Raw genomic sequence first — 17,160 nt, 5'->3', positions numbered from 1 at the left:
ATTGTAAAAAAGTATTCATTAAATAAAAAATACATTTTCTTAACTGATGTAAAAATAGCTTTTGGTCATAAGATTTCTCCTTCTATAATCTAATATAGGATGAAAAAATTGATGCCTTGTTTCTCATTTCTGCCGAGTTGACCCAACCTGCCGTCTAAGTACCCTGTCCATTACTTTTTTTAAAAATCATGATCAAAGCTAACCATAATGGAATTGAACCGATTGCAAATTTTATTATAGTTGACAAAATTACCCGATTAGGAGAAACATGAGATCATTTTTTAGCCTTAGTAAAGAATTTAAGATATGGTCATTCTAGTTAAGATAAAACCAGTCAACTCAGTGGTGAAATATTAACAGTTTGGAGCCAGTTGTTCAGAAGTTGGTTGGAATTAACTGAACCTTGTTCCATAGTTCGGAATCCAGTTCCACAGCCCTGAACATTATCAGGTAAACTGTGGATTCTAAATCGTTTTCGAGTCCATGGCTAAACACCACCAAGAAATATCTTAAAAAAGAATCTATGGAATGAATATTCTTTGATTTTTTATTACAAATGTGTCGTTCTACAAAATGCATGGAATATATATTTACAGCATACGATGAAGACAATATAGGTTTGAATGCGGTTCTAATAACGACCAATTAGACATTCCTCATGGGTGGAGACACGAGAATTACACCATCTCCACGCACAAACAGCATCGGTATCGTTCTTTTTGTGCTCTGAAAAATTAATATAATGAAAAATCAACAATGAAGAAAAGATTTTGTCATAATAATGATTGCGATGATTGTGATAGTCAGTCGTGAAAGTCCCACACAACAAGATGAAAATACAGTTTAATATGTATATTTTTGAGCAAGCAGTTAATCCAACATTCTAACTTTATATTATGGTCATCATGAATACTGTAGTATTCCTGAAACAATCTTTATATCGTCATTACAACGCAGATAGTGTTTCACCAACAATGATTTATATCTAGGTCCTACCTTGTATATTTCTTCAAATGTCTCTTCATCTATTTCAATAGTGGTAACAGTTTCTTCCACATCACCCAAAATCATGTTCAGATGCTGATCATAAGCCTAAAATACAAATTCATACCATCAGACAGACATCAATGACAATAAACACATCGAAAGAAAAACATTGATTAGCCTATTCAACTTACATGCAACCTTCCTCGAAGTTCTCGGTCATTGCGCATCTTTACACAAATTCGTTCATCTAAACTCAATCGTATCAAGTCTAGAGGTTCCTCAACTGTATTTGTAGGAGCTTGCTAAAAACGAAATGAAACAAACTATAAATAACAACGCCGCCCTGGTGGTGCAGCTAGATATGAATGAATCCGCCTTAATAAAGAGAAAGTCAATAGATTCACATGTATTTTGTTAATGTTTAATAAAAATGCAATCACTCTAATAACCTACAGAATTACTTTATAAATAAATTGACTCCAAAATCGTTTGGAAATCATAATTTTGGCAAAAAATACATTTTACCTGTTCTTGATCCTCCATTTTGGTTCGCCACCGTGCATTGAGTGTCGCGCGTCAATAACGATACCACTCGTAACCTCATTTTAGCTAAAATAGACTTGCTTGCCAGGGCTGGTCTGTCTCTACGGCCGGCACCGAGTTGACCTAGCGGCCCGTTACTAGTGACGTTCGAAAGTATCGACCATGACGATAACTATATCAAATAGATAGGTGCCATTACACATAACCGATACACGTCGGTCGTACTCAGACTGATACTCGACCAGACTGATTCGCCGCTCGGAGGTATAAATGACTGAATCGGCCCAAACGTCTCGAAATTTCCGGACTAAAAAGTGTACAAGATCATTTGTAGTTGCTAATTAACCACCATATTTTGAGCCGACTATTGTTGGATTCAAAATTTCTACAAGCTTCGAGGGATTTGCTGCGTGCATTTCGCGGCTTCGTCTTGAGTTGTGGCCGGCCGAACTTACGGGTATCATCGGAACATGTACCGTAGTTTACATCAGGGCTTTATCGACAAGCTCTGTGCATGTAGATTGTGTATTTCACTTTTTTCTATTTCAGATATCGAATTATGGCTCAGCGACAACTTGATACACACGATAATAACCAAGAACAACAACTGTTTGCCGACGTCTTGGACGCTCATAAAGAACGTTCAGTAAACATACTGTCTAATCTTGAAAATATTGCTAAAGAAAAAGAGGAACATTTTATCAGTTTGGCGAGGGATGTTGGAGAAAGGGCAACGTACATCAACGGATTAATCAACAGCACGCGGCTTTCAGCTTTAAATACAATTAACGAACAGTATGCTTCGTTGGAAAGATCGAAAAGAACTATTCTCAGCGAACTTGAAAAATACAGACTAAAGATCGGTCTATTTGATCGAGTTGATTCCTTATTACCCGATAATGAATTGGCATCGTTTGTTGATAAGTCTTTGACTGGCGCTTCGGAAGAAGTCGAAAACCAAGTAGATTCCTTTGAAAAAGCTGGTCCGACGATCAAAACATTTCAACAAGGCAATTTATGTTCGTTGAATGTTGAGCCACTTTTTGGTAGATTGGAGACAAAATGTGAGCAAACAAATCTTAAAGCAGCTATTCCGAGTTCTGTAGAACCAAATGACAGCGAAACCAGCATACAGGGAGCATGTGGGGGTGTAATAGATGATGACAAACTGTCATTCGAGTTGCAGGGAGCGAGTGGTAGGATTACAGATGACAACACATTGTCTTTCGAGTTTCAAGAAGCCAGTGGTAATACCACAGATGATGACGGAAAATTTTCATTAGAGTTTCAACATTTAGGAGAGAATGCCATTCAACTAGAATCAAAGCCACTTTTTGTCAGAACCTACTCGAATATTATAGCTGTCGTGGATGATAACGATGAAAACGAGTGTAAATTGTATCGCTATGACGAAGAGAGCACATTCTTATTCGTTTTTCAGGAAATTGAAACTCGGAAGTGGTATAATTCCAGGTCAAAACTGATCGACGCAACTTTTGATCCGACATCTGGAGATTTTTATACACTCAATGAAAATCGTTCGATAATCGATCGTTATGAGAGGAAAGATGATGGAACATACTCCGCCGGCGGTTCAACGTCTATCGACATGATATGCCAAGTTCCAAAATGTATCGTCGCATATTCCAAGGAGCTGTGTATCGGCTGTAAGGACTGTATCGTTTTGGTACCATTTTCAAACGATCGAAATGTGCTTCAGCGAACATGTCGTTTTATCGTCACTAGTTATCAAGTTGAGAAGCTCTGCGTAGTTGGTTCGACCCTGTATACGATCACTTACGAATACCCGACTTTGCACACATATTCACTACGTACGAGTTGCTGGAATACTCAATCATGTCTTGTGTACAAAAACTTCGACAAAATCAGTTGGGAAATCGGAAGTGCGCGGGATATCGTTACTCTCTTCCCTGATAACGCTTTATCCTCCCTTCTTTTTGCTTTCAACGTCGGGGCCAGCCAGATAAAGGTGTTGAAACCTGATAGACCGGGTTATTGTAAATTATTAAGAATCAAAGATATGACAGCTGATTATAGGCCTGCTGTCGTTGAAGATATCCACACATTTCCGTACATTATGTACGACTTGAATCTCACGTGCGGCCATATTGTAATGGCTTACGAGGCAGACGATGGCGAATACTTTATAGCTGTATCTTGAACAATCTTTGGAAAAAATTCATTTGCTGAATCTCATGTACACGTTTCTTTTTTATACGTTATTTGAAAAAAAATTACTTCGATGAAAATTTGAATTAAAAAATACTTCGTGAAAAAAATGAATATTAGGTACTTAATAAAGTTTGAATGTAGGTGAAAAATAATGTGACTTCAACAATTAAAGTTCGTCCAAGGGAGTCTTTTTACTTTTCACTGTATTTCAAATATCTGAAGGTGGTGGATTGGCTTGTTTCTCGACGTTCCCGACAATGTATTCAACATTGCGTTGAGGATGATGTTTTTCTTTTGGTCGATCAATCCCGGCGTTTTTGTGACAGCAAAAACATCCTACGCAAGCAATAATGATAAGCAATGACACGAAGATAAGCGATCCATATGTGATCCATGATGCGAACCTGTATACTGTAGCGTGGCAATACGTATAACTCGTCTGGTCATCATGATTTATAGTGGAACGATTGATCCAATATATACCTACAACACGAATATAGACTTATAAGACAACCATATAGCGATATCAAGAAAATTATATAAGTTCGTCACATAGCTCAACTTGCACATTAGTTTCTGTTTCCCTCTGTGAACGAACATCCAAAAAATACGAAATCCACACACGCAGATTTAGTCATTCACCCGTGTAGCACGAAGAAACGAAATAGACGCTCGTACAGAGAGATCAGAAAGAAAATCACGACGTATCAACATTTTTATTCCACTTTACCTGTGAATAACCAGATGATCAGCAAGAGAATAATCAATGTAGCGAAAGTGAAAACGCAACAACGTGATAGAGTACCAACGTGTAGCTTCTCCATTTTACATATAATCAGGTTTATGCAAACATACACGAGTAGGATTATTTCTAGACTTCCTCGAACTAACAAATATATGGGGATCATCCTTTCTCCCGGGCATTGGTCGATATACTGAGCTCCTGATGAAAAAATATACCATCATTTCCAAAACTGCACGATGTTAGTTTATTTTCAATTGCTGATGCGACAACTTACCTATTACCAGCATCGATATCGGGAGACTAGAGAAGAATATAAATGCGACGATGACTGAAGTACAAGAATAATGGCATATTGGTTTACAATCATTTTTTATGATGATACACAATAAGACATGATAACGTATAGCAATGTTGTGTATACCTGCATAAAAACATGTTTGCACCGACTTGTTTTCCGTGTTTATAGCGCGTGGAAAACACGTTTTTCCAATCCCTGAAATGTCATTTATTATGTCACCCAGAACTAGTGATTTGATAGAGAAAATGCAAAAAAATAGAATACTAACCAGCAAGCAAGTCGACAATAACACTCCTGATATACGCCGACATACTCTCGCTATACGCAACTCGGCCGTACCACTATGATAGCGGGTTTATCCCCGCGACGGCCTATTTTAATAATTACTCATTATTAAGCCGATAGCTATAAACGGTTTAATCAGGCATTTATGTGTTAACCCGATGATGCTCGGCTTAATTTCATCACGATTCAGTTTATGTTTTTGTAATAGCATTTCCCGAAGCAGGACCGGATTAGTCTTCGTGAGCCGTAGGATGAACCGCTATAGCAATGACCCTCTGAGTTAAACGAAATGATCTAATAGAACACCAAATTCCGAGTCAATGAAGAACTATCGGCGTCAGTTTAAAACCGATATAACGCGGCATTTTACATTCGCGTTCACTCGGAGCCGCTCTTTGGTCTTTCCATGCATTTCGAGATTTTGATATTATCGGAGCCCTCATACGCATAGACACACGCATGAAAAGCAAAACTTTTTATTTGAACACAACCGAACCGGCGATACTCAATTCCTCATAAAGCAGAGTCCACAAAAAAGGCTCTTAGTTTAACTGGAAAATGTAGCTGAATCACGACAGAAGATCCTCAGATGATCGTCCTCGGAGAAAATAAAACAATTCTATGAGCTCCTGCACGCTTTCATTTATTATTCAAGCTTAGATCATTAGGACATCAATCAATTATAAATAAAGTATAAAATGAATTAAATGACGGGTAATTATGAAGCGTGGTTTAATAAACTTCTAAACATCTTTCAACATTGTTACTCCTCTTCGTTCTCTAAATTAATACTCGTTCCGAATTTGGCGTAAAGTTTTATTTTCAAATCTGATAAAGTGTGTTTGTGATCGTCGCACAGTTTTTCTATATTTTTGATCTCTTTCTGCACATTTTCTTTAGCGTTTTCCAACATTTTATTCGTTTCTTCCATATTCATGCAGACGAACACTTCACCGACCATATAAGGTATCGGGGCCGATTCATCATCAACCATCAATAAATCATCACCTGCGTCATCAAGATTTTGCATTTCTTTCTAAAATAAATAATTTTTCTCAATGACAAATGATGTAGAAAATATTTTTATTCAGGGTTTTTTTCATATAGTGATTTAATTCGAACAAACCTTTTTAGCTTCCAGTTCATCCTTCAGGTCTTGTAATTTTGCATTGTGTCGTGCAAACTTGTTGATATGCTGTTGATCCTCAAAAGTTACATGGATTTCAGAATCCTAGAATACAAAATTTAGAGGGCGATTAACTATCCCGAATGTGGATTCAGACTGTCAGGTGCTGCCACCTATCAAGTCAATAAACGAACAAATCCCTTCACACTTAGGGTACCATACAATGGAAATAATTTCGAATAGAATAGCTTGATAGAATATATAAAATATATTATTTCTAACAAACTTTGATATAAATTCTGTGAAACATTTGATCAAGATTCATCGAATTAAAGCAACAAACCTTGTTTTTCTGAGCAACGGCGGCCATCTTGATCTGGTTGTTGCAGCACTTGACTATATAACTAATGAACACGTTTGCAACGTAAGAAAGATATATAATCTCAACTAGAAAAAATGATATATTTTTGTTACAAATATCCTGTGAAAGAAATGCCGAAATATTTGGATTTTATATTTGTCCAATCAGGAATTTCCACACTGACATGCTACTGTAGCGTCAATTATTCCCCTCAAAATGGCTGCCCGAAAATTATATGTCATCTCCTTTCTTGCCGGTAAATATTTGTTTTACAATGTATTTCTATCCGTGATTATAGTATTGAACGTATTGAAATAATCGGACGATTGTGATTGTTTTCTAGGTTTCCTCGGATTGGTTGCATCTCAAGCTGTGAAAGAATTATCAGATGAGTAAGTGTCGAATCGAAGATGAATCAAATTTCAATATATTTTATTAAATTTGACAGTTCTCAAATTTTAATCGAATGGAATATAATATTCAGTTCACTTGATAGTTCTTCGATTTCTTTCGTTTTTATTCAGCTTTTTAACCAAAAGAGGAAATGATCCTTACCTTGTTATGGTGAGTTGTTCATTTATCGCCGAATATGGCTTGAATTATATCTACTAATACTACTATAATGCAACAAAATTTTGAATTTTGATGCTAAACAACAATAAAACCTGTTTTGTAGTTCTATGCGCCGTGGTGCGGACATTGCAGGAAAATGGCACCAGTTTTTCACCGAGTCGGCATGGCATTCAAAAATACGCCTATTACAGTCGCGAAAATTGACAGCACCAAATATCAAAATGCTGCTACACAATTTGATGTGAAAGGGTTTCCAACCATTAAATTGTAAGTTAATTTCTAGAAAGATCGCACTGATTATCAGAAGACTATTATCTATAGGAAATATACATTTCTGTTTTTGAAGTATAAAAGGTGAGAAGCATTATACACATTCAGGAGAACGAACTCAAGAAGATATGATTGCATTTACTAAAAGAGCTGATGGGTACGTTGATTTATCTTTATCAGTTTTGGACCCAGTTTAGCTAAAGTGGTCGTATTAAATCTTAAAGACTAGTTTTAGGTCGTTAGTCTGTATAGAACTAAGATGATCTTAGACTAGTCTTAAGTCTTAGCCATGATTGTGATACTGACCCCAGGGATTTAAAGTGAGTTTTCAATCAGTTTCCAAAATATTGTGATAATTTTGCAGACCTGCTGTTCGTGAGTTAACGAGTTTGGGTAAATTCAATGAAGTTCGAAGTCTTCACAGTGATTCTGTGTTTTTCCTATTCGCTGGTGATATTACTGATCCGTATGGAGATATATATGTGAGTATTGATTGTTTGTAATATTTCTTGAAAGTCATATATAGGCCTATGTATACAGGGCTGCTGACGTTATTGATTTGTTCACAGTTTTTGCAGTCTTCAAAGAAAATCATATTTCTGTGATGTATAGAAGCGTGCTGCCATCTATTGTGTTTAGATAGAATTACGATTCATGTGTTAGATTGTCATTTGTCAATGTTGCAGACATTGATTATCTTGTAATATAAAACCTTCTCTATTCTAAATTTAGACTAAATTCAAGAGTTTAGCGGAACAATATATTGTACACAGTTACTTTTATGCTGGATCTGAAAAAATTCTTCCAGAAGTAAGTACTTTCATCGGGTTTGTGAGAATTAATTTTGAAATTTTTTTTTCAAGATTGATGATAATGAATTAAGGAAAGTTCTTTTATTCCTGTGGTTAGACTTTATGTAAAATTGATGCAAATGCATTGGAATTGTGTTTGGATGGTACAATACAATGCTTTTTCATTAGTTCGGATGACAGATTAACAGCCATAGTTCTCGGGGAAAAGGGAAGAAAATTAAAGAAATAAAAAACAGATTTCTGACCTGTAGCACCAGAAAAATGCCTGAAATATAAATAAAAATTGAAAAAACTTTTTTTTCATTTATGGTTCAAAACCTTCCATTGGGCTAGTTATTAAAAAAAAGTCTAATGTGAGTTAATATCTTTTGTGTTATGTTATAGGAATTCCGTCCATCTCACGTCCCTGCTGTTGTAGTGTTTAAAGACGCAACTCATTATTCATTTCAATGTAAGTTACTTTCTATTTTCTATACGATATTAAAAACAGTAAAGAGACATGCGAAAAGTTGTTTAAGGGAATGTTTCCGGGATTCTCACACTTGATGCACAGTACCAGGAAATCAGGAAAAACTAAATGATATTTCCTGCGTTGAAATATTTGGGAATTTTGTTGAGTTTCCTCTAATCTGAGAAATATTTCAAGTATTTGCCATGGGCAACTGTTCAGCGATTTATCAACCAATCACCAATAGAATGTTGACGTCCCTGTAGTATAATAGCATCTGTCCATTTCATGAAGGCTCCATTTCAATTTGAGAAAATTGAAAAACCCCCAGTGAAATACTTGGGCATTTTGAATTCATTATTGTAACCCTGGGAACCATGATATTTTGATTTTCAGCTGAATGGGGAGAAGGATCGAGGAAAGATCTGGAACAATGGATCAATAAGGAAAGATTTACCGCATTTCCTCGTATCGGTGGCGCCCATATCAACGACCTCGGTAGAACGAAAAAACTGCTCGTTATTCTGGCTATAACTGAGAAACAAAATGACGATAAACAGGTCAATAGCAGGTAGGAAGAAACAAGTTTACACATTACATTAACTCCAGCTACAGTCAAACGCGCTTAACTCGGATCATTTTAGACCGATCGAATTAATCCGTTTAATGAGATTAAACCGATCCAAATAAAGCGGGTTCGACTGTATTTAATTTTGGATCGGAACGATTTAAACATCAATTTAGGGTTTAATCTTGAAGCTTAAAATCGGCGTGATCTTCATTTCGGCTTTCATTAACTGTTCGTGTTTCCATTCGTTCCAAGAGATTCCTCGGAATTCCACATCCGTGTGGTTGAAATACGGTCCGGTGAGATACGCGAACCAGCAGTTATTGTACCACCAACCGGCGTGCCACTCTTTAGCGCAATGATATCCATCCCAAGCATCGTTATCCCTATCTGCCGTACTGAACTGGATATTGTTGTGTTTAGCGAAGGCGTCTCCCGCTGTGCCGGAATAATTGCCCACGTGTAATCTATAGTTATCTCGTTCGCCGTCGATGTAGAACACCTCGTACTCGGCGTACACTCGACTGCCTTTAAAATCCCAAAGGTCGACGCGTAGTCTATAATTGTCTTGTTGCGATAGAAGGAAGATGTTATCGTTACCGAGCCAGAATTCGCGAGTGATGTCGCAGAAACCGTTGCGATACGTTTTCCAGTCGTGGAAGAAACTACACGAACCGTCCATCCGACGACTGAGTACCGTCCAGCCACCACCGGGCGTTTCCATATCGCACCACACAGGTATCGGGCACGCCGCGTATAAAGGTGTTATATAGTAAACTCCACTTTCACGATGGCCGCGCAGAAACGCCTGTTGACAGTCTGAAAGTATATAATGATTTTTCTCATTAGCAAGGTCCCGACGACTTCTAAACGGAAAATGCTTTAATGATGCTTGAAACTCATTTAACTTTTGACTCTTTTTGCTTACTCGAAATTTGAGATTTTCTCCTTAAAACTCCTTATATCCAAGAATGACTGATCTATCTGTAGGGACCCGGCCTGATTAGTCAAAAGTTATTACTTGTATTTTTTACTCAGCGGCGAAGCCAGGATTTTAAAATTTGTTCGCACGAAAATGTCAAAATACAAGCCACTATTATTTCAACATCACTTAAAAACACAATAGAAAATAAAAGAGTTGATTTAGGAGTGATTGAGTTACACTCGTAAACTCTTCCAGCAAATTTATGGATTTGAATTAAAGGTTTTTAAAATGATGACTTGACACAAAAAGTTTAGGCCTGGCTGCATGCTGGCTAAGCCCGTGGGATTGGGGGTATGTTGATATGAAACAATCATATATGTATGACATGAATCCTTTTCGAAACAGCTTGAAGATCAATTTTAATCACTAACAGATGAACAACTTCCGATTTCGCTTGTGTATTGTTTAAAAATCGCTTGATGTAACCATAGAGCGAATCCTATTTGAGCGTTGCTTTAATGATGAGCATTTCACAGACAGACGGATTTCTGGATGTAGTTTATCGTGACCTCAAAATGTCAATTGGTTATTAGAATTATTGAAATAATTGACAAACGTCATCGATGTTTTGTTCGGGGTGGATTATTAAATGGTAGGATAATATTCTAGTACGCAGGTTGTAATAATCTATTTCAGCTGGTGTTCGGATTATGAGCTTTTTATTTGGACTGGAATTAATTAAGAGTGGAGAATGAGAATAACTGGGTGACCACAGCTATTTACAAGTTCTAACCATTTCTGGGCATGAAAGGAAATTGTGCAAAGGGAAAAATGCGCAGAAGATAAAACATTTGTTTTCAGCTCAGATATGAAAATGTTATTGTAATCATGAATTTTGAAGTTCATCTATGCTGTATGTTCGGAATTCTTTTCGCATCGCATCGCATTTTTATGGCTGCATATATCATTTTCATTCATTATGGCACTCAGACATGATAATAGTAGTATAATCGTCTGGGATGACTCTAATGCCAATGATAAACACTACATATGAAATTAATTAATTTTTATGATCGAAATGTCACATAGAACAATGAACTTATCTGTCTAACATTGAATGAACTCTTTTTAGTTATAAGCCAACTTTAAAAGATGACATGGATTAAAAATGATCATATATTCACCGCTATCAAATCTCTGGTTTAGATTCTTTTGGGAAATTGAGAAAGATAAGATAAAAATCCCCCCAAACAATTTGATAGCCGTAATTACTAGGTTGAGTCAATATAGATTTATGTCAAGATGGAAACAAATTATCACTAAAAAGACTAACTGTTTGTCTATGATTAAATCTGATTTGACGGCTATTAGGAAGGCATTTATTAGTCATATATTCAGTTAAGGTTATTGTGCCTCATTATTTCATAGTTGATATCGTACGCACCTTTGAGATTGGTATAGTTAGCTCCTATCCCTTGACATTTCCTCACTTTTGGTGCAGATTCGACATCTATTTTCTTCGAGTGTAAATGTCCTCTTGTTGGTAATCTCTTATCGAGCATTATATTCACCTCCCCGACGTTCACCATCACTTCCAGCATTTTCTGTTCCATATTACGAAGCATTTGTTGATATTTCTGCATCTTTTTCTCCATGTTTTTCATGCGAATGCCTTGCTTCGACGCATTCATCAGTTTCGCTTTGAGCAAAGCTTCCGTGGTCTCCATTCGTTTTTCGGCGGAGAATAACTTTTTCTCGAGATGATTGAGTTTTTTAAGTTTTTGCATGATTTCGTCGTTGTAGTTGATATTGTCTGATACGATGTCGCTGTGCCTCGTGTGAGGCTGCAGTTTCTGCATAATCTGCGGACAATCTTGGGCTTTAACTTCGTTTATAACCAGCGAATACGAGCACTTTTTCGTCGAGACTTTCGCTTTTTTACGGTAATACTGTTCAGCTCCGTAGTACCACGGATAGTTCGCGTGAATCTCAGTCACCAAACAGTTGATTAGTACCAGTAATAAAACTAGATAACATCGTCTTATAAAAAAGTTCGGTAAAATAATCCGAATCAAACATATCCCGCTCGCAACCATGTTTATAAGTTGGCACTTGAACAATTACTAATGTTGCTCCGACTGTAGTGAACTCTTTCCGTGTCTTGTCTACAATATCACAAACTGCTGAATGAGTGGAGCGCGCACCGGATCGCTCATCGCACAAGCGTTTATGATATCATTCAAATAATTGATGAAACATGATTGGTCTTCATCGTTGTTCATCTAGGGACGAGCGATATTAAATTGTGCGCCTTTAAAGAATCGGGTTATATTTGATCGAATGTTGATCCAATTTTTCTTTTAAGTTTAATTGATTGTTGCTGGGAGAGGTCGGAGTTTTTTTTATATTGAACAACGCTGCCGTAATAATTGTAGATGACTTACTAAACTAAACATTTCGATGAATACACTTTCAATTGTCTAAACATATAGTGTCGGTTCTGAAGTATATCTTCAGCAGAATTCTCAGATCGTAGAGTTTCCGGAATGTGTGCGAATGAAGTTTGTTTTGTCAAGATATTCAATGTATAATTATGTAAATATTTTTCATCCAAAGAAAAAATGGCCACGACTTGCGTATATTTTATTATCTAAATACGAGAAAACCTGTAAGCTTTACCTGACTGCATAACAGTCATAATATGATCTTACATATTTAGTTTGATAAATTAGATCACCCCATATTTTTAACGTGAATTCATGATATAATATATCATAAGGTGCAGGTAGTTTCTAAAAGTATGCACCAGTGGGATGAAAATACTGGAACATCTATTCATCCTAGTGTAAAATATTGAGTGACGACAGTATTCATTAGAATTGATCTATTTGCTAGGTTATTATCCTCATATCCTCATAATTCACCACAATTTATCACCTAAAAATGTAACACTATTTGATAATTGCCTGTATTATGATGAATATAGTGATGATATTTCATTTACTGAAAACGATTGCCCAATTGCTGCTCGTGTGGCATCGAGTTTTTTATCGCGCTGCAGATACGTAATATTTGATGCAGCTAATCATGAGAAAAATTCCTGGTTTTTAACCTTCTTTCGTTCCAGCCGAGATTAAATGAGAAAACATGCAGAGTTTTATAAGATAAAACAGTTTCATCGCGTCTGGTCTGGTTCGGTGCACTGCTCAATTTTAAATTTTTTTGTCTCCTATCAAAATCGTTTTTTTTTTATACAACTAAGATAACACGGATAATCAGGTCTGACCATTCTTCAACATCATTTCAATTATAGATGTGTGGTCCTATCTAGAGAAATACACGTTCAATTGAATTAAATCATAGTCTGTATATACAACATTCAAGTATTTGCTCTGCTAATATATCACAGACGTATATAGCGTTTTATTTCACCCCGCAATAAATTGCATCATTTGTTACTGGTCTGATCAGGATTCTTCTAGATTATACCACCCGCATTCACGCTCACTTCACGATGGTAATCAATAGTTACTCGATGCTATGACTGCTGGCTCTTTATTTTTTCTCGTTTGCCGTTATATCTACAACATCGGGCAACCAGAAAATACGCAGCCAATAGAAATAAAGACATTTGATCGCGTACAAAAATCGATATGAAATTTGAACATACGCGTGAATATCGGGATAATTGGCTGCAGCTTCTAATCTCGATAACAAACGGTTCCTTGTATATCTTCATTTTGGAATGAAAGTACTCAAAAGTCTGAAGGGTATATTAACTATAATTAACTCCTAACTAAACTAGACATACAGCATACATAATATGTAACAACTTGTTTTGGTTACTTTTTTTTCAGATGCAAAGAAATGCTAGACATTTTAGCTAAACAGAAACGTGAAAAGTACCACGAGTAAGTATTGCTTAATAATTTCTACCCTTGTAGCGCGCAAGTAGCAGATTTGTCGCTATAGATCCCGAAGTATTCGCTCATTTTACCTCATTTGACAAGAGAGGACAATTGATTATGAGTTACTATGAATTTTCAGTGATTACCAGTTTGCATGGATGGATGATACAGAAACTGTAAATTCAATAACAATGTCTACAATGGCTACACCTAATCTACTAGTACTCAATACAGATACTCAATATTACTATCTATCAGAAATGCCGATTGAAAACATGACTTTACCCGAGCTCGAAAAATTCTTAGAAGACATAAAAAGCGAAAAGATTCCTGTAAGTCTAGTGGAAGCTCATTTGGTATTTAATAATAATACAAACTAGTGGAAGGTATTTCACCGATTTATGAATATATTACAGGCTTACGGTGGAACTGGTGTCTTACAACGTTTGAAGCGTGTATTTTATGATATTATAACTACTGTTGCTGTAAGTTTCTCTTCATTTTCTTTGATGGAAATTGATAGTTCATTCGTAATACACAATACATTAAAACCTCTCTTAGTGAACACCTCACTATAGCGAACACCTCATCCTACCTTAGTGAACACCTTTTGCCGGTTCCAAAATTTTCCTATCTAAAAATACATACATCATTACCTCCTTATAATGTGAACACCTCTCTATAGTGAAGAGTGAACATTGTTTCTGTAACAGAAGGTTCAATTTACCTCCCTACATTGAAGTACGGAAGCGATAAAGTGCCTCGAGTTGTCGCGTTCAAACTCAACAAGTCGCCATATTTATGTCGATATATCGCGATATATCGCGTCAAGTCGACATGAATATGTCGACATATCGTGACGTTTTCACGACAAATTTCGCTTTTTTGCCCATTTTCCACAGGACAAGTCGTCATTTGAAGACATGTCTAAATGTAAGATGAGGACACCAGTGATATGACGACTGAGTTGTAAGTCGTCATGAATATGTCGACTTGTCGCGAGGAAAGTGGTCGTGAAAACGAAATATGTCGTCAAAACGTCACGATATATCGACATATTCATGTCGACTTGACGTGATATATCACGATATATCGACATAAATATGGCGACTTGTCGAGTTGGAACGCGACATCTCAAGGCCCTTTATCGCTTCTGTAGTGAAGAGTGGTCATGTATAATTGACTAGATTAGTCATTATACTTAGATGAAAGCGTGTTATAGTCTTAATTTAGATAATTCAATATTTGGCTTTGTCTGCAGTTGTGGATTCATAGGGCGATATTAGGTGTCGACCTATGTCCCATCATGGCCTGACCCTCCTTATGGTGAACACCTCAATAGTGGACACTTTTTGCTCGGTCCTGTAGGCGTTTACTATAGAGGTTTTACTGCTATAACAGCCTCACATGTAGATGTTGAGAATACATAATAAGATTGAAACCTTGACATAAAGATTCAGAAGATTGAAAGCAAAATCAATTCATCAAAGATCAACATTTTGGACTCCCTCTGTACATAGTCAGGTGTGACAATGATGATGGTGGTCTCTACAGAAAGTTCGAAACATTGAGTCTTTTGATTTTATTTCTCGATAAATAAATTTTCAATCCTTCAGATCTGTATATAGTGGGTTTTAATCTTATAGTTTAAACTGGGATGTTTCAATAATTCGTTGCTATTTTCAGGGTATTTGGTCGGAATCAAGATTGTTGTTTTTCATCATGTTTTGTATACCGACAGCGATAATTAGCGTAGTTTGTTATGGATTGTGTTGTATGGAACCGTACGATGGACCAGAAGATGAAGATGAAGAAGTTGAACAGCCAATCGAAGGTTTGTAACGATTCTTCTCGGGCTTTTTTCACTACACTCTTTGTCTTAATCAAGTTCTTCATTTTTTTCTATTAATTTCAGGTGGTGATACCGGTAACCAAAACGCAATAACTGACAAACCTTCTGATCACATCAAGAAAGAGTGAAAGGAAATATTGGAATCAAACTATCTATCTGGTCATTCCCGGTCTAAGTAACTGCCATGATTCATTGCAGGATTTATAGTTCTTTCTGATCTGCATTTCAAACTCATTTTCTATGGTACAAATTCAAACAATTACTGATTGTCTGATATCATATTCTAATTGAAATGAAATCGAGCAAAAATGATGGCATTTTTCTAAAGGATTGAAATCCGTGTAAAAAAAGTTATTCATTAGTTCTGTTTGTTTCTACTCACAGTTTTTCAAGTTATTACTGATCTGTTAAATTTTTCAGATTTTTAATGTTTTTTTTTCTTCATTGACTATTACCGGTATATGATATAGGTATTGATGTGATTATGGTTATGAAATCACTTGATCGTATTTAAGTCACTGCTTCACCTAATAAACTTCATTATACATGTATGTTTCGCTCCAAGTCATATGTTGAATTGTGCTCACACCGTTAAAAAATTGAAAAGGAATAATTTTAAAAGTCATTTAAAACGATCAGACATACTAAAGTACTCAAATGTTGTTGATGCAAATATATCATGTTCGGTATAATATTCGATTGTCATGAGAAATAGTTTGAGAAATTAATTTATGATTATCATTTATAATGAATACAACATGTCTCATCATGTTGACATAACCAGGATGCTTGAATGTTACTTTTTGTGTCGTTTCACACAACTCAACCACCACAAAATAATCGCCATGTCTGACAGTATAATAGTGTAACATTGTAGTATTGTATAAATGTAGTATTATATGCAAGTTTTGTAATAAATGATAACTATGTTTTATATCATCTAATGTCATACACGAGACCTTGTCATTTTTGAGTTGATTGATGTTTGCCAAAAAGAAGTCGACTGTGAAAGAGTTTTCATACAATAAGATCACCTGGAAGAGTTCAATGCAGTCTGCTTCTTTTGTTTTGTATGTTGTTGCGAGGTTATTTCTGACACAAACAATACTTTTATAATTGTTGTGAGATCTTTTATAAAATAAAATGATTATTCTATCAGATAATTCTCGTATCGTTGCTCTGTTCTGCGGTTGATGAAAGCTAGCTTCTGGTATTTACATAAGCTATCAGCTTATCGACTATGATTCAAAATAACTACTGTGAATA

General features: G+C 36.0%; 5 protein-coding genes across 5 annotated transcripts; 1 reads left to right on the top strand and 4 right to left on the bottom strand.

Annotated features, from left to right (window-relative positions):
* Positions 1-535: 535 nt before the first annotated feature.
* LOC141901687 (U6 snRNA-associated Sm-like protein LSm3) lies at positions 536-1,681 on the bottom strand. Its single transcript, XM_074789103.1, has 4 exons — positions 1,513-1,681; positions 1,179-1,289; positions 997-1,092; positions 536-726 (listed from the first exon to the last, which is right to left on the bottom strand). Exons 1-4 carry the CDS (start codon positions 1,528-1,530, stop codon positions 646-648), a joined length of 306 nt encoding a protein of 101 aa, XP_074645204.1. The 5' UTR covers positions 1,531-1,681; the 3' UTR covers positions 536-645.
* A 2,068-nt stretch (positions 1,682-3,749) lies between these two features.
* Positions 3,750-5,100, bottom strand: LOC141901673 (transmembrane protein 272-like). Its single transcript, XM_074789082.1, has 5 exons — positions 5,035-5,100; positions 4,890-4,961; positions 4,743-4,796; positions 4,454-4,666; positions 3,750-4,206 (listed from the first exon to the last, which is right to left on the bottom strand). The coding sequence occupies exons 1-5, from the start codon at positions 5,075-5,077 to the stop codon at positions 3,932-3,934; spliced, it is 657 nt and encodes a 218-aa protein (XP_074645183.1). The 5' UTR covers positions 5,078-5,100; the 3' UTR covers positions 3,750-3,931.
* Positions 5,101-5,686: 586 nt separating this feature from the next.
* On the bottom strand, positions 5,687-6,556 carry LOC141901682 (prefoldin subunit 4-like). The gene is made up of 3 exons (XM_074789097.1): positions 6,521-6,556; positions 6,178-6,282; positions 5,687-6,087 (listed from the first exon to the last, which is right to left on the bottom strand). Exons 1-3 carry the CDS (start codon positions 6,545-6,547, stop codon positions 5,815-5,817), a joined length of 405 nt encoding a protein of 134 aa, XP_074645198.1. The 5' UTR covers positions 6,548-6,556; the 3' UTR covers positions 5,687-5,814.
* A 198-nt stretch (positions 6,557-6,754) lies between these two features.
* Positions 6,755-17,010, top strand: LOC141901652 (protein disulfide-isomerase TMX3-like). The gene is made up of 14 exons (XM_074789029.1): positions 6,755-6,794; positions 6,882-6,930; positions 7,063-7,102; positions 7,215-7,378; positions 7,458-7,538; positions 7,746-7,863; positions 8,114-8,191; positions 8,578-8,644; positions 9,038-9,212; positions 13,992-14,045; positions 14,182-14,374; positions 14,459-14,527; positions 15,729-15,876; positions 15,958-17,010. The coding sequence occupies exons 1-14, from the start codon at positions 6,755-6,757 to the stop codon at positions 16,020-16,022; spliced, it is 1,341 nt and encodes a 446-aa protein (XP_074645130.1). The 3' UTR covers positions 16,023-17,010.
* LOC141901649 (fibrinogen-like protein 1) lies at positions 9,250-12,408 on the bottom strand. Its single transcript, XM_074789027.1, has 2 exons — positions 11,579-12,408; positions 9,250-10,028 (listed from the first exon to the last, which is right to left on the bottom strand). Exons 1-2 carry the CDS (start codon positions 12,228-12,230, stop codon positions 9,382-9,384), a joined length of 1,299 nt encoding a protein of 432 aa, XP_074645128.1. The 5' UTR covers positions 12,231-12,408; the 3' UTR covers positions 9,250-9,381.
* Positions 17,011-17,160: the final 150 nt, after the last annotated feature.

This window comes from Tubulanus polymorphus, chromosome 3 (assembly GCF_964204645.1).
Source record: "Tubulanus polymorphus chromosome 3, tnTubPoly1.2, whole genome shotgun sequence".
Lineage (NCBI taxonomy): Eukaryota > Metazoa > Nemertea > Palaeonemertea > Tubulaniformes > Tubulanidae > Tubulanus > Tubulanus polymorphus.
This window is presented reverse-complemented; position numbering and strand designations above follow the sequence as displayed.

Bases quoted from the DNA above. Each gene is read 5' to 3' on its own strand.
- LOC141901652 (XM_074789029.1), top strand. From the start codon at position 6,755: ATGGCTGCCCGAAAATTATATGTCATCTCCTTTCTTGCCG. The intron at 7,103-7,214 runs GTGAGTTGTTCA...CCTGTTTTGTAG, and splicing joins ATGATCCTTACCTTGTTATG to TTCTATGCGCCGTGGTGCGG. The intron at 8,645-9,037 runs GTAAGTTACTTT...TTTGATTTTCAG, and splicing joins AACTCATTATTCATTTCAAT to CTGAATGGGGAGAAGGATCG.
- LOC141901682 (XM_074789097.1), bottom strand. From the start codon at position 6,547: ATGGCCGCCGTTGCTCAGAAAAACAAG. The intron at 6,283-6,520 runs GTTTGTTGCTTT...TTTGTATTCTAG, and splicing joins CCGTTGCTCAGAAAAACAAG to GATTCTGAAATCCATGTAAC. The intron at 6,088-6,177 runs GTTTGTTCGAAT...TATTTATTTTAG, and splicing joins ATGAACTGGAAGCTAAAAAG to AAAGAAATGCAAAATCTTGA.
- LOC141901687 (XM_074789103.1), bottom strand. The intron at 1,093-1,178 runs GTAAGTTGAATA...TTTGTATTTTAG, and splicing joins AACTTCGAGGAAGGTTGCAT to GCTTATGATCAGCATCTGAA. The intron at 727-996 runs GTAGGACCTAGA...TTAATTTTTCAG, and splicing joins CATTTGAAGAAATATACAAG to AGCACAAAAAGAACGATACC.
- LOC141901673 (XM_074789082.1), bottom strand. From the start codon at position 5,077: ATGTCGGCGTATATCAGGAGTGTTATTGTCGACTTGCTTGCTG. The intron at 4,667-4,742 runs GTAAGTTGTCGC...TTTTTTCATCAG, and splicing joins GATATCGATGCTGGTAATAG to GAGCTCAGTATATCGACCAA. The intron at 4,207-4,453 runs GTAAAGTGGAAT...TTCGTGTTGTAG, and splicing joins GATCATCTGGTTATTCACAG to GTATATATTGGATCAATCGT.
- LOC141901649 (XM_074789027.1), bottom strand. From the start codon at position 12,230: ATGGTTGCGAGCGGGATATGTTTGATTCGGATTATTTTACCGAACTTT. The intron at 10,029-11,578 runs GTGCGTACGATA...ATATACTTTCAG, and splicing joins TAACTATACCAATCTCAAAG to ACTGTCAACAGGCGTTTCTG.